Here is a 17,238-nt window from a genome sequence, read left to right on the forward strand (position 1 = left end):
TCTCTCCACCTCCCACAATCCTCCTGCTCTTGAGGCCGATTGGCTGGGTCACGTGGGCGGAGCCAAAAAAAGTCCCCCAATGAGCAGCTCCGTGGTCTGAAAGGGCAGGGAAACAGTCCAATGAGCATCACCGCAGAGGAGCCAATCAGCTAGATGTTGCTGGGGCCGAGGAGCCAATCAGCTAGATGTTGCTGGGGCCGCTGTGAGCCAATCATCAGCCGGCAGCTGGAAGTTTGCTGGCAGCTGGAAGTTTGCTGGGGCCCCTTTGGCTGTGGCTCTCAACATAAAAGGTCAAAAGACATAACTAAAAAAGTTATACCACCTTTCTGTAATGAAATTCCACAGTTGAGCTAAGTCACACAATATTATTAACTGATTTCATTGTCAATTAAAAGTAAAATTTAGGGGTTGGGGTTGTGGCTCAGTGGTAGAGCATTTGCCTAGCATTGTGAGGTACTGGGTTTGATTCTCAGCACCACATATAAATAAATGAATAAAATAAAGGTCCATCAACATCTAAATAAAATTAAGAAAAAAAATTTACCTTTATTATAAATCTTACCTCATTGTATCTGTTGCTGGGAATTTTGATGCTTGTTTTCCGAACTTCCATATCCACCACCAAACCTTGAACTACTGGCAAAGTATATTGGTAATTTCTAAAGTCCTGGGCAAAAGAAGATTAAAGTAAAATAAAAAATTCATCAATAGTAGGATTTGATTTACAATAATAAAGTTAGCATGAATAGAAGGAATGTCAGACAGATCCTATTTATTGGTGTGGGGTTGTGGCTCAGTGGTAGAGCACTCGCCTAGAATGCGTGAGCCACTGGGTTTAATCCTCAGCACCACATAAAATTAAGGATATTGTGTCTACCTAAAAAATAAATGTTTTTTTTTAAAGATCCTATTTATTTAAATAAATAAATGTATAAGGAAAGCCCTACTGGATGTATTCTAGCTCTCTAATTAGACTGTAAATTCTTATAAGGAAGTAAACCAAATAATTTCCTATACCCCTTATATACAACATTAAACAAATACTTGAATGCTTACTCTGCTTTATGATCATTTACCATTTTCTATATTTACCTGTTAAAGATCAGTCTCCTCTCTTTAAGGTAATCTCCAAAAGGGCAGTGAATCTCACTTATTTTGTTCTCACTAGATCCCTAATGCCAGAAGCACCTTAGATACTCAATGAGTATTTGTAAGGAAACATGCACATATATACACCCCCATTCCATGTGGCTGAAGCAAAATGAACAAACATGGTAGGAGTCAACGCCAAAGTGATAGTACACTGCTAGGTTTCATAGGTTCTTATAGGTCATCACAAAGACTTTTGACTTTGCCTTAAGGAAGTTTTGATCTGTTTTAACAGATCTGACTTTTCTATAAAGAATAAGTGTTGAGGGGTGGGGTTGTGGCTCAGCGGTAGAGCGCTCGCCTAGCACGTGCAAGACCCTGGGTCCGATCCTAAGCACCAAATAAAAATAAATAAGCAAAATAAAAGTATTGTGTACAACTAAAAAAGAAAAGGAAAGAATAGGTGGTGAGTGCCTGGCGTGGTGGCACATGCCTGTAATCCCAGCAGCTTGGGAGGCTGAGACAGGAGGATTCAGAATTCAAAGCCAGCCTCAGCAATGGTGAGATGCTAAGCAACTCAGTGAGACCCTGGTGCTAAATAAAATACAAAATAGGGCTGGGGATGTGACTCAGTGGTCGAGTGCCTGAGTTCAATCCCCAGTATCATCCCCCACCCCCCCCCAAAAAAAACAAAAAAAACAAAACAGGTGGTGAGTTAGCAAGTGTAAAAGAAAAGCAATGAGATAAACACAATAAAACATCTGGGTAAGAAGTAGTGAAAACTTAAACCAGTATGTTAATAGTTCAAATAGTGGTGATAAATTGTTAGATTCTAGATAAAGTCTGAAGGGAAAACCAACAATATTTGCCACTGGATTGGCTGTAGAATGTGAAAAAGGACAAGAGTTTTAAAATAATTCTAAATTTCATGGTCAGGACTACCTGGAGAATAGAATTGCCCTTTTTTTTTGAAATGTAGAATATAATGGGGAAGGGAGAGTGTTTCTAAGTAACTTTACTGTATTACTTACAACAGAGATAAAGAACATTGATAGGAACACAAAAATATCCAACACCTACAAGGTAAAATTATAATGTCTGCATTCAGTGAAAAATACCAAGCAAAGAATCAGAAAAACAAATCAAAATCACAAAGCAATGCAAAACAAAATATTCCATGGAAACTAAGCTAGAACTGATATAAGATGTTAGAATTACCAATCAGGACATTATAAAAGTTATTTTAATTGTATTCTAAGTGTTTAAAGAGCTAGGTAGAGGCATAAAAGACAAAGTCACCCATGTGAAACTTCTGGAGATAAATTTAACAATGAGGAGATCCACCTCGCTGTCCTACACAGGAAAGCATTCCCTCTAAAAACTGGAACAAGAGAGGGATGCCCTCTTTCATCACTACTATATAACATAGTTCTTGAAACTCTAGTCAGAGCAATTAGATGAAAGAAATTAAAGGGATACGGATAGGTAAAGAAGAATTCAAATTAGCACTATTTGCTGACAATATAATTTTATACCTAGAAGACCCAAAAAATTCCACCAGAAAACTTCTAGAACTAGTATATAAATTCAGCGAAGTAGCAGGATACAAAATCAACACCCATAAATCAAAGGTGTTTTGTATCTCAGTGACAAATTCTCTGAAAGGGAAATGAGGAAAACTACCCATTTACAATAGCCTCAAAAAAAAAAAATACTTGGGAATCAACTTAACAAAAGAGGTAAAAGATCTCTACAATAAAAACTACAGAATGTTAAAGAAAGAAATTAAAGAAGACCTTTAGAAGATGGAAAGATCTACCTGTTTTTGGATAGGCAGAGTTAATATTGACAAAAAGATTGTACTACCAAAAGCACTATACAGATTTAATGAAATTCCCATCAAAATTCCAATGACATTCCTCATAGAAATAGAAAAAGCAATCATGAAATTCATCTGGAAAAAATAAGAGACCCAGAATAGCTAAAGCAATCCTTAGCAAGAAGAGTGAAACAGGTGGCATCACTGTACCAGACCTTAAACTGTACTACAGAGCAATAATAACAAACAACATGGTATTGGCACCAAAATAGACTTGTATACAGAATAGAGGACACAGAGACTAACCCACATAATTACAGTTATCTATATTAGACAAAGATGCCAAAAATGTACATTAGAGAAAATATAGCCTCTTCAACAAGTGGAGGGAAAACTGGAAATCCATATGTAACAAAATAAAATTAAACTCCTATCTCTCACCATGCACAAAACTCAACTCAATAGTGGATCAAGGACCTACGAATTAAACCAGAGACACTGTGTCTATTTGAAGAAAAAGTAGGCCCAAATCTCCATCATGTTGGATTAGGCCCCAGCTTCCTTAATAAGGCTCCTATAACACAAGAATTAATATCAAAATCAATACATGGGATGGATTCAAACTAAAAAGCTTCTTCTCAGCAAAAGAAACAATCAGAGAGGTGAACAGAGAGCCTACAATTTGGGAACAAATTTTTACCATACACACATCGGATGGAGTACTAATTTCGAGGATATATAAAAAAAAAACTCAAAAATCTTAACACCAAAAAAGCAAATAGCCCAATCAATAAATGGGCCAAGGAACTGAATAGACACTTCTCAGAAAAAGATATACAATCAATCAACAAATATATGAAAAAAACGTTCAACATCTCTAGCAATTAGAGAAATGCATATCAAAACTACTCTAAGATCTCGTCTCACTCCAGTCAGAATGGCAGCTATTATGAATAGAAACAACAATAAGTATTGGCGAGGATGTGGAGGAAAAGGCATATATTGTTGGTGGAACTGCAAATTGATGCAGCCAATATGGAAAAAAGTACAGAGATTCCTTGGAAAATTGGGAATGGAACCACCATTTGACCCAGTTACCCCCTACTCCTCCATCTATACCCAAAGGACTTAAAAACAGCATACTACAGGGACACAGCCACATGTTTACAGCAGCACAATTCACAATAGCTAAATTGTGGAACCAAACTAGATGCCCTTCAGTAGATGAATGGATAAAGAAAATGTGGTATATATACACAATGGAATATTATTCAGCATTAAAAAGGAATTAAAATGATGGCATTTGCAGGTAAAATGGATGAAGTTGGAGAATTCAATGCTAAGTAAAGTTAGCCAATCCCCAAAACACAAATGCCAGATGTTTTCTCTGATTTAAAGAGGCTTATTCATAATGTAAGTGGTAGGGATGGGCATGGAAGGATTAGATGAATTCTAGATAGGGCAAAGAGGAAAGGGAAAGGAAAGAGAGGAGTGGGGTGGGAGCATATGGGTAGGAAAGACAGTGGAATGAGATGGACATCATTACCCTAAGTACATGTATGAAGACATGAATGGTGTGACACTACTTTGTGTACAACCAGAGATATGAAAAATTATGCTCTACATGTGTAATACGAATTAAAATGTATTCTGCTGTCATATGTAACAAAGATCCACCCTATTACTTGAAACTTATTGGGGCATTGTTTGCATTTTTGTTCAGGATGCTAAACAGCACTGAAAAGTGATAACAAATCAAGTCAGGTTAATTTACAATCTCAAGGCTAACTGATATTACATTAAACAGATGATCAACCATCAAAATTACTACAGCAGAGGTTTATTTTCCAGCTTATATTTTGTGGTCTTTGAAATATCAAATATGCACTCCCACGGAGAGACAAATGTTGATATACAGAATCAAGGCTGTCATTAACATGGACTGAAAGCAAATTTTACAAGGATTCATTACAAATTTAATCCTTCCTAAAATTCTGATTAAACAGGGCACTGACAGGTTGCTTGATTCTGGCAGATTTGGTTATTGATTATTGACCTAAGAATTGCAGTTTCTGATGTTTGAGCTTGAAATTTGGGGTTTCCAAGTTTGTAGCTTCCAAATACAGGAATTCATTTCTCATGTGCTTTATTCAAATCAATGTTGTTTACTCACTTCTAACCCAATACAGGCTGAGAACTGTCACCTAAAACACTGTGTTCCTTTTTATTAAAAAGCAAAAACCACAAGGATGCTTAAAAAAAAAAAAAAAACAACAATGAGTTTTCTTTTTTTAATGGATGGAATTAAAGGCAGCTTAAATATTGAAAAATAAAAGTTCAAATTTAGTGAACTTAAAGGCCTTAGAATAAAAACTATCCTAAATGAAACAAAAAAAGAGTATAAAATAATTAATTATTCATCTGTGAAACAAATTCATGAACCTAATGTATATGTAATTGAAGTCCCTGAAGGAGAGACAGGGTAAACAGAAAAAATATTTGATAAAAAACACGAACCCACAAATCCAAGAAGTTCAATGAATCCCAAATATAAGAAACATGAAGAAAACTATACTATGGTACATTACAATCAAATTTCTCCAAACCAGTGATAAAAAGAAAAATTTTAAAGGAGACAAAGAAGAAAATAATGTTATACAGAGAAGAACAAACACAGAGGGAAAAACAATTCTCATCTGAAGCAAACTAGAAGATAGTAGAGGAACATCTTTAAAATACTCAAACAACACTGCCAAAGTAGAATTTTGCATCTGGCAAAAATATCTTTTTTTAAAATATTTTTTTAGTTGTAGATGGACACAATATCTTCATTTTATTTATTTATTTTTATGTGGTGCTGAGGATTGAACCCAGGGCCTCATGCATATGAGGCAAATGCTCCACCACTGAACCACAACCCCAGCCCGCAAAAATATCTTTTAAATATGAAGAAGAAATAAAATTGCTAGAAATACAAAAGCTGAAAGAATTCATCACCAGCAAGTCTATGCTACAATAAATGTCACAGGGTATTATTCAGGCAGAAGGAAATGACACTAGATGGAAATACAGAGTTGCACAAAGGAACAAAGAGCACCGGATGTGACAACTAAGAGTTTTTCTTAATGTTCAAATCTCTTCAAAAGATAACTGAAACAAGTATAGGCATGACAGAGTAAGGACATCACCAAATCCATTCCCCCCAAAGCAATTAAGTGCTGGGTAAATGGTGACCATTTCAATGCTCTGAAATTAGATCAAAAGAATGGAACACATTGTAAAGTGTTTTTCAAGAAAACTACTGAAATTCAAGTAAAAATAAAGTTGAAGCTATGACCTTCTTGCCTGAGGTAGTCCCCACGAACCGCTTAGTCCAATCAGAGCATGATGGTGACTAGTAAAAGAGAAGGCCAATAGCTCTGTTAGTCTGAGGCCACCAACCTATTTGGAGCAAGTTATGTATAAATGTAGACTAGTCAGAATTTAAAAAGGAGTTCTGAAAGGTGAAACAACCACAGGGAGCTTAAAACACTCCAAATATCCTGGACCGACCTTGGTCTGTATATACATGCAGCAGAAAAAGATATAAAGGGACCCAAGTCAACCAACATTTTAAAAGAATCAGAACCTATATATACGTAGAGAGAAATGAGAGAGTCCAGCAAACAATAAAAGAATGAAGTTTAAATCCCAGTCCATATATAGACCCATCAACAGGGAGTAGAAGCCTTAATGGCTTGAAGTATTTGAGTACAACCTTTGACCAATCCTTGGCTGAATAGTGTATCTCTCTCTCTCTCTCTCTCTCTCTCTCTCTCTCTCTCTCTCTCTCACACACACACACACACACACACACACACACACAGGATGCCAGTCTCAAAATGAAAACAAAGTGAAATGCTAAATATCTTATTTATATACTCCTCCTGTTTTCATAATAATCCTGCAAGGTCACTAATATATTAAGTATGTAATTAGGGGTTGGAATCCTGTACTATTTCACTGTATGTTCTCAAAAGAGTATATATGTTTTGTTCTCCTCTAACATAAAACTTTACCTTCTTTAAGTAGCAGGCACATGTCAATCAATAAAATAATAAAACCCTACTCTTCCTTCTCCCATACAAATTCAAGTAAGAAAAACAAAAAAAGAAAGAAAAGAAAAATTCCCAACTTACTGCAAGAAGATTCATGATGGTGTGCCCTGTCTCTCCAAACAATGGCTTTCGAAATCTGACACTGAAGAGTGGGCAGGGATAAACTGTGGAAATGAGAAAAGATCACACTAAGTTAAGTAGTTTAAAATTCTCGGCAAAGAGATACCATGGCTAATATGCTCATTAGAACATATTAAATTTAGGATTCAAAAAGTAGGTAGTATGAGAGCAGATAAATCCTAAGCCAGAGGAAATCTTTTAAATAAAACCAGACTAAGCATTTTGCTGCAGCTATTCCAAAAATGACCAAAAGATCTTAAGAAGCAATCTTCTTCAAACTGGATTGATATGATCCAGGAAACATCTCTCAATTCCTCTGGGCTCAAGAAGTTTAAGAGTTCACTCTTCTATGCCTCCTAACCAGACCCTCCTTAGGACAGCCAATTACCAGGTGATAATACCAGCTTGCTTATCTCTCAAGCTTTGAGGTTTGACATTCTAGTATAAGTCAAAATACACATGTTGCTTCCTCTCATGCAATCCTTTATCTTTCATGCTTCATTTAACTGATTCACGTGACTCCTTCAGATCCATCCAAGAAGTGTTTTTGTCTAACTCCTTCATTCTTCGTCAAGTTAGAGCCCATCCTAAAACTCTCAAAAAATTTAACCTTAGAAACATTTCTATTTTAACACAGTATACCACTGTAATCATGATTCCTATAAATCTTTCTTACAAAGATTCCCAAAAGCCTATAACCAGGTCTTAGCCATTTCAGAATTCTGAGGATTTCTGATACAATGGTAGACCTTTATTAAATTCTTACTGAATGAATGAACTAATGAGTGAAAGAATAAAGTTGACTTTCTGAGTATACAGACTGTTTTATGATACATAAAATAATCTCCAATTTATCAAGCTAGTGTTAACACACAAGGCAAGCATTAAATTATCCAGTTTATAAAAAAAGCTGTCAGAGACCTTGAGTGAGAAACTGACAATCAGAAAGCCCCAATGAATGGCCCATAATTACAGAGCTACTGAGTGAGGCAACTGAAAACCTTATTCAAGTGGTCTGATTCTTAGACTCTGAGAACTTTTAATTAGGTAAAGATATAAAGATTAAAGTAAAGTTTGAATTTAACCTTTAATGTCTTTTTTTTTTAATCACAACTCAGTGCACTGCTACAGCCATGGTCAAAGAACTCTTCTTCTGTAGCCCTTACTAATTGAGAATGGCTTCTATACCATAGCTTTCGGCAGCTGTTAGGTTAAAATAAAGTATAATTCATGGGGCTGGAGTTGTGGCTCAGCAGTAGAGAGCTCCTCTAGCACGTGCGAGGCCCTGGGTTCAATCCAGGGCAAAATAAAAATAAAATAAAGGTACTGCATCCAACTACAACTAAAAATAAAAATATATATATATATATAAAATTCATCATAACTATTTAGCAATAAAGTGACAACAAACAGATTCACCACATACAATAGTTTACCATTAAAAAATTACTTAAGTTCAAAATTAATTTTACTAGAGATGATTGTGTTTTTATCAATAAACCATGAAAACAGTAAATTTATTTATTTGAATACTGGGGATTCAACCCAGGGGCACTTTATCACTGAGTTACAGTCCCAGTCCTCTTTTTTTGGAATGACAGTGGGAATTCAATCCAGGGCCACTTTATCATTGAGCCACACCCCCAGCCCTTTTTATTTTTTATTTTGAGACAGGGTCTCAGTAAGCTGCTTAGTATCTCCCTATGTTGCTGAGGCTGATCTGGAACTTGTGATCCTCCTGTCTCAGCTTCCAGAATTGCTGAGATTACAGGCATGTGCCATACTTGTCAATTTACAAAGTAATAAATAACCACTGGCTTCTTCATTTGATATTTTCATTCCTTCCTATTATGCCCCAAATAAGTAGAGAGAGACTAGCCAGATTTAGCTTATTTATTTCAAAATACTATTTCTGCTGAATTGTATCATCAAATTAGAAGGGCTCTGAATAGCTTAAGACTTATTAAATCATCATGCCTTGGTTATATGTCTTAGAAGAAAATTTTTTTACTACTTACGTCGATATTCAGCTCCAAGTCTCAACATTAGTCGGATGGGAAACACTTTAGCCCAAGGAGTTTCCCACTTCTGGATAAGAATCCCAAACAAGTAAGGTGGGGTTGGGAGAACTAGGTCTTGCAGTGACTGATAGGTAGATGTCACATATAAAAATCCACCATGTTCTTTACTGCCGAGGAAACTTTGACTGAAGAAGGAATGTCCCAAGTTGCCCACAACATTTCCTAAAACAAAAAGTTCATTATATATTGTTTACTAGTAAATAGATCTTTTCTTGCTGTTTGTTTGTTTGTTATTGTTTTTACAATAATGGAGATTAAAACCTGGGGGCTTTACCACTGAGTCATACTCCAACCCTTTTTTGCTCTTTATTTTAAGACAAGGTCTCACTAAATTGCCCAGGCTGGCCTTGAACTTACAATTCTCCTGGTAGCTGGGATTATAGGCATGTTTCACCATGCCTGGCTTATTTATAATAATTACTTTTTATTGTTATATTTTTTAGTACTGGAGATTGAACTCGGGGCCTTCAACCACTGACCCACATCCCTAGCTCTATTTTGTATTTTATTTAGAGACAGGGGTCTATCTCACTGAGTTGCTTAGCACCTTGCTTTTGCTGAGGCTGGCTTTGAACTCACAATCCTCCTGTCTCAGCCTCCTCAGCCACTGCACTGCATCCAGCTATAATAATAATTATTACCCCAAACTGGGTCAGACATTACCAAACTCTAATTCCCAATCTTTCACTATAAAAGACTCCTGTGTAGAAAACTGGTTGTTAAATCAATGGCATTTATTAAATACAAAAATGTTATCCAATTTTATCAGGGCTTCATGCTGGTGAGCAGGAAATACTTCATATGATCACAGGGTAAAAGGTGGTCTAGTTAAAATCCAAAAATATTGTTGTTAAACTGTATAACTTTACTGTGTGAGATACTTTAGAGGTCTCAGGATAACAATTATTGGCTCAAAGGTCAAGAAAAACTAATTCAGATTAGGTGCCTGGTCTCTCAAAGCTTATATCTCACTGGGTAAATAAAATCAACTCATGAATGTAATAAACTGTCTACAGTAAATGCAGTTATGAGACATTAGGGAAGAAGAGGATTTATGGAGAAGGTAGTACCACAGATAGGATCTTTTCTTTGTAATTTTGATTGAGACAAAAATATGAAACATAGATGTACAACTTAAAAATTATTTAAACCCATAATAGGCAGTTTTCTCTCTTTTAAATACAAGTGTTATTTATTAAGCACTTTTTAATAGGTTTTCAAGTAAAACAGTAACAAGTATATCAGTCCTTCATTAAGGGGACATTTCCCTCAGTTTAGAATTACAGAGAGACCAAGCCCAGAAGTGCATGCCTGTAATCTCAGTGGCTGAGGCAGGAAGATCATGAGTTCAAAGTCAATCACAGCAATTTAGCAAAGTCCTAAGCAACTTAGCAAGACTCTGTCTCAAAATAAAAAAATATAAAGGGTTGGGGATGTGGCTCAGTGGTTGAGCACCTCTGGGTTAGATCCCTGGTACCAAAAAAAAAAAAAAAAAAATTACAGAGAGCTGTTCAATAATGGAAGAACAGATATGTTCACTAGATAGGTACAATCTTCTTTTGAAAGCTCTTAAAACAAAAACACAAGAAATCCTCATCAGAGAAGTTAATGCTTGCTTTAACAGAAAACTAGAGTTTATATCTATAGACTCAGACTCCTGTTGTGAAGTGGGAATGTTTGTTGATGGTAGGATCCAAAGTAAAGGGAACACCTCCCTATAAAATTTAGAGAAGCTCTTTGGTATACACTATGCTGCCCTGATCATTAACACCTAAATTTTACATTTGAACTAGGACTTTTAAGAATACAGGGGTAGGAGCTGGAGTTGTGGCTCAATGGTAAAGCACTTGCCTTGCACATTTGAGGCCCTAGGTTCGATCCTCAGCACCACATAAAAAAATAAATAAAAACAAAATAAAGACATTGTGTTCATCTATAACTAAAAAAAAGGGAAAAAAAAGAATACAGGGGTAATATTCTTGCCCAAGCATTAGCCAACTCTGGCTGTACAATTAAGCTCCTGGGCCATATCTATTAAAAAAAACAAACAAACAATCCCCATATAAAAGAAACAGTATAGGATTTTGAAGAAAAAAATCTGATTTCAGAGTCACAAAAATATGAGATTGAGTTTGAACATTCACTACTGTAGAATTGAGGCAAGTTAGTTCTGGGAGCACCAACATCTGTGTAGAAATGTGGGAAATTATATTAAATTTCAGACTTCTTGTGAAAAATAAATTATAAAATATATATAAAATACCTAACAGCATTAGCCATACAATGTGTTCCCAAAAATTTTTAACTATTATTGTTCTAATGCAAATATATACATAACAATAACCAAATCTTACAGGATTTCTTTTTCTTTACCAAAAATCATAGAGCAATATTTGTATAAATTTTCATTTTTTCTGGCACCCACTACAGAATTAGGGATAGAGTGGCAGGAACTTTTGGGAGATCAGATCCCCAAATACACCACTGCCTTTTTACTCCCCGCCCCAATCCTATAATTCTAAGATACCATAAAAGATACTTTATACCAATGCAAAATTCAAAAAAACAGACAATTAGAGAGGAGAAAAACCTTACTCAGGTTTGACAGGGGAGGAGGAAAATGGGAGATAAGAGATGGAAGATTTTTTTCCCCTCCACAATGGAAGGTGCATGATAACATTCCTTTAAAGGTCTAGTGATGGCATGCTATGGTTTCAAGATATCCCCCAAAAAACATGTTGGAAATTTAATTCGCAATATAACACTGTTGGGAGGTGGAGCCTAATGAGATTAGGTCATGATGGCAGAGTGAATGGATTTATCATGGTATTATCATGGGAGTGGGTTTATTTAAAAAGGATATTTTGGGGCGGGGTTGTGGCTCAGCGGTAGACCGCTTGCCTTGCACGTGTAAGGCACTGGGTTCGATCCTCAGCACCACCAAAAAATAAAATAAACAAAATAAAAAGGACATTTGACCCTTTCTTGCTCTTTTGCCCCATCTTTGCCCTTCCACTGCCGTGGAATGACACAGTAAGAATGTTCTTGCCAAATGCCAACCAGTTGACCATTAATTTTTCAGTCTCCAGAATGTAAGAAATAAACTTCTGTTCATTATAATAACCCTAGTCTGTGGTATTCTGTTAAAACAGCATAAACAGAGTAGGACATAATATACAATTTATGGTTCACAAAGACTGTTCTAGTGAATATACCTCAGGGGTAAAAAGTATGTTGCTTGGTACTCAAGGCATTCATTCATTATTCCTTTGGGATTCCCCTATTAGAGCCTAGAATCTATTACTAGTTATTTTTCCACACATTCTTATTTCCTTTCCTTTCCTTTCTGCCATTATCACTTAACATCCTCTTCATTCCATCATACATTCTTCACTACATCCCTTCCCATTATCAAATACATCTTTCATCCTTTAAGTATTTATTTTATTTTTTAATGTGGATCTCCACTGTCAATCTTAATGAATGATTTCGACTATCATTAACTATTTCATACATAAACAAGTAAAATTCCAGAGTTGTAGATAATAGCAAAAATAAAATGCTGAGTATAAAAATTTGATAAGAAAAAAATAAGAAAATTTCATTAAAAGATAATCCAGAGCTATGAACTCAAAAAGTCTGTTATTATTAATTTGTATCAGTATTTCACTGTAAGAACATTCAATACAATGGACCCACTGAACTAATTTATGGAGATATATATTTCTATTGCTCTCTACATATCCCATGCCAAAAGACAAAAGACGTCAACAAATTTAGTTTAAAGGTGTTAACTGGTCTATAATTGGACAACATCTCATTCTAGAAAACAGAATGAGTATTCAATCAATAATTTTCAAAGCAATTTTACGAAGCATTAACCAGGTTATCATCAGAACAATGCAATCGGGAGGTTTACTTTACCAATGAAGAAACTGTAGCTCAGTAGTAGAGATGGAGAGACTCCAATGGAATATTACTCAGCCATAAGGAAGAATAAAATGATGGCATTTGCCAGTAAATGGATGGAACTGGAGACTATCATGCTAAGTGAAATAAGTCAATCCCAAAAACCCAAAGGCAAAATGTTCTCTCTGATATGAGGAAGCTAACACACAAAAAAGGTGGGGAAGGGAAGAATAGACATTCATTGGATTAGACAAAAGGGAATGAAGGGAATGGAGGCAAGATGGGTACAGGAAAGAGCAGAACAAATCAGATATAACTTTGCTATGTTCATATATGAATACATGGACCAGTGTTAACTCCACATCATGTACAACCATAAAAATGGGAAGTTATTCTCCATGTATTTATAATATGTCAAAACACATTCTACTGTCATGTATTAAGAAAAAAAGAGATACGTGATTCTCAAAATACACATGGTAAAAAATATGGTAAAGTAAAATCTGGAAAGATTATCTTTCAAACTCCTAGTATTTCCATGAATCACACTATGTCTTCCAAAAAATTAGTGTAATTTGAAATTTTCCTTCTTAAAATTGTAGCTTAAACTTTATTTTTCAAATGCTTACTAGTAGCTCTCTTTAAATTCAGTTCAAATATAACTTACATACCTATGTGACAACAGCTTGCTTTTGTTTCAAAACACTTTTAAATCCTCACGTCAACTCAAATGGAACAATTTCCAAGCAAATGATTCATTTATTTTAAGAAATACTAACAATTCTAAACATTAACATAATTAAAACACAAGCCATCAAAAGAATTTAGACAAGCTGGGCACAGTAATACACACTTATAATCCCAGCTACTCAGGAAGCTGAGGCAGGAGGATCACAAGTTGTTTGGGCAACTTAGGGAGGCCCTGTCTCAAAGTTAAAATAAAAAGGTCAAGGGATGCAGCTCAGTGGTATAGCACTTGCCTAGCATACACAACGTTCTAGGTTCAAGTCTCAGGACTACAAAAAAAAAAATTTTTTTTTAGACAGTTCCTTAGAATTCCTGCAAGGCAATAAACTGCAGTTAAGAAGGAACACATTATAAAAGATTTCAGTTTAGAGCATCTGTGGTTCACCCTGAATTTTAAAAAGCTGGAGAGGCACTATATTACTTCTTTTGGCTCTAAAAAGATTTAGAAAAGATATAGCCAAACTCAAATCTGAATTCAGGCACTTTTCATCTAAGTGCATGATCATCAACGAGTTACTTTTGTCTTCAATGCCTTTCAGATTCCTCTTATATAAAATGTAAACAGTAACAGCATAAATATCACAGAATTGTTAAGAAATAAAACAGTGCATATAAAGCCATGAATATATTGCCTAGCATAAACTAATCACTCAATAAATGTTACGCATTCTTATTTTTTCTTTTGGGGGTGGGCTACTAGGAATTGAAACCATGACCTCACAATGCTAGGCAAGTGCTCTATCACTGAGTTATACCTACCAATCCAACACTGGCTTTTGATAAAGCCATATAAAAATGATACTTAAAAATTGCCTGGGTTAACTGTTGTCCATAGGTTAAAACTAAAGACAAAGAACACTTTAGAATGAAAGTACATGTTTAAAAAAAAGAGAGAGACATGATAAGAGGAAAAACTATCTTTCAAAGATCTAAAGTTGTAAAAAATTTCCCAAGTTATCTACTCAAGTGGCCTACTTAAGTGACCCATGTCATTTCTTTCTTTCTCAGGGGACCACAGATATTGAGCCTCAGAAACAGACTAATGTGAATGGTATGTTTCCATGTCTCCAAGTCACAGTACAAACAAGAAGTCAGGAATAGCCTGACACGGTGGTTTATGCCTATTATACCAGCAACTCGGGAGGTCGAGGCAGAAAGATCACAAATTCGAGGCCAGCCCAGACAACTTAGCAAAATCCCAGTCCCCAAATAAAAAATAAAAAGGGCTGGGGATGTAGCTCAGTGGTAGAGTACTCCTATGTTCAACAACTAGTATCACTTTTTAAAAGCCAGGAATAATAAGTATCACTTTTAAAAAAGCCAGGAATAATAAGTACAGTATTTTTATTCACATAAGTGTTCTCTCAGGATACCTTTCCATCTCGGTGCTTTTCTCCAAAGAACAAAAAAATGTTTCCTAGTGACATCATGCCAACTCATTAATTCCTTCAACCCATAGTTTTTAATTAAATCTCTCTAATATACCAGACTGTCTGTTTTAGGAATGGGTACAGAGTTGACCCAGACAGATAAAAATCTTGCCTTTATAGAGTTTACAATCTATGGAGAGAGACAAATAATTTCAGTAAGTATAACTAGAGACAAATGCTTTGAAGAAAATAAAATAATATAACAGATTGATAGGGCTAGGGAAAGGAGACTTCTTTAGTTGAGAGAGTCAGGAAAAATCTCTGAACAGAAAACATTTAAGAACAGACTAAAACAAAGACAAAATGAGCCAATAAAGATCTGAAAGAGCATTCCAGTTCATGGAAACAGTAGTGCAGAAGCTGTGAATGGGAAATTAGTTTGATGGGCTCAAAGGTCACAAAAATTATCAATGTAGCTAAAGCAAATTAAGGGGTAGTTTTAGATAATGTCAGAAATCTTTAGGGGCTAGATAATATTGGACCACATGGACCAAAAGGAATTGGAGTTTCTTCTAACTGCAGTGGGAAGCCCACCCAAAGGTTTAAGGCAGCTTCAGTTGTGTTTTCACACCTATCATTGTGTCATTGTGCTACATAAATGTGCTCTCAATTCCCCGGGATTAAATCTAGTATGTCTCATGAATAGCTGAGAGAAGATAAACATGTCTGCAAATGTAGAACTGCAAATAGTTGAGAAGGAACAAGAAGCAGTATTCAAATACAAAAGAATTTAACATGCAAGGTTGAGAACATACATAGTCTATGTTTATAATTAAAATTCTCTTCTTGCTTTATTCTAAAATTAAATCTCAAAGTTGAAAATTAACAACTGTAAATCTTATCAAGCTCATGTAAATATAAATCAATATTCTCCTGAATTAATAGCTTTTTTGAAGAGAAACATTAAAATTGGTTAATTTAGGCTAAGGCATACAGAACTGAAGAATATACCTCAGGATCAGTAGTGAAGAACAAAGACTCAAATTATACAAAAGAGCAGTTAGATATGGATGGCTGATTTCAGAGGCTCCAATATTAAAAGGAGTTCCAAAGGAAGACAGTGGAAGGATAAAAGAGAAGTAATATCAAAGATTCAATAACCAAGGATTTTCCAAAGAAACAACAAAATGTATTATCACATTAAAAGTATACTTTGAGTCCTCAGCAGTAAAAATAAAAAACAAAATCATGTATGTGGCAGACATTAGACCAATGGAATAGAACAGAGTCCTAAAACACACCGATTCATGTAAGATCAATTAATATTCAGAAACAGTTTCAAGGTAATTCAATAGTGAAAAACATAATCTTTTTAACAAGTGATGCTGGAACAACTAGACAGACAGTTAAAAAAAAAAGAACTTAAAGCTTTATCTCATTTATTACACAAAAAATTAACTCAAGGGTTGGAGATATAGCTTAGTGGAAGAGTGCTTGCCTAGTACCCATGTAGCTCTGGATTCCATCTCCAGGACTTGATTTAAAAAAATAAAAAGTTTAATTCAAGATGGATCACAGATCTAAAAACTTATAGAAAATAATATAAAAGAAAATGCGGGGATCCAACATGGCGGCGAGAGGGGAGGCAGCGCTTTCAGAACCTCCTCAACAACGGGGTCAGAGAGACGCATGGATACGCTTAGATTCGACCTGCTGAGAAACTCCTAGCAAAATTCCACTAAAGAGAGACTGGCTGGGAATCCGTAGGATTTTTGGAGGTGACAGTTTGCGCTAGACGAGTGAATCTCCGCCACGCAGCGCAGAGGTCCAGACCCGCCAGCCGCTGCCCGCGCGACTCGGCGACAGTCGGCTGCCTGCACGCGGCCCCCGCGTCAGGGCGGATAGCCTCCGAGGCGCAGCGCAGCAGGAGCGGTGCAGGGACTCTAGGAAGAGGTCTCTCGCCAAGCCTTCATGAAATAGCGAACCGGGAGCTGAAACCAACCAGA

At 35.8% G+C, this 17,238-nt stretch overlaps 1 protein-coding gene across 1 annotated transcript in view; it reads right to left on the reverse strand.

The window, feature by feature from the left end:
• The window catches only part of Zfyve9 (zinc finger FYVE-type containing 9), a 142,122-nt gene that overhangs the window by 39,932 nt on the left and 84,952 nt on the right, over positions 1-17,238 (reverse strand). Inside the window, exons 11-13 of the mRNA XM_048816307.1 lie at positions 9,144-9,368; positions 7,087-7,169; positions 563-667 (exon numbers count right to left, since the gene is read on the reverse strand). Of these exons, the coding sequence (XP_048672264.1) occupies positions 563-667; positions 7,087-7,169; positions 9,144-9,368 (413 nt within the window). The remainder of the gene's footprint in view (positions 1-562; positions 668-7,086; positions 7,170-9,143; positions 9,369-17,238) is intronic.

The sequence above is a fragment of the Marmota marmota genome, unplaced genomic scaffold (assembly GCF_001458135.2).
Source record: "Marmota marmota marmota unplaced genomic scaffold, marMar, whole genome shotgun sequence".
NCBI lineage: Eukaryota > Metazoa > Chordata > Mammalia > Rodentia > Sciuridae > Marmota > Marmota marmota.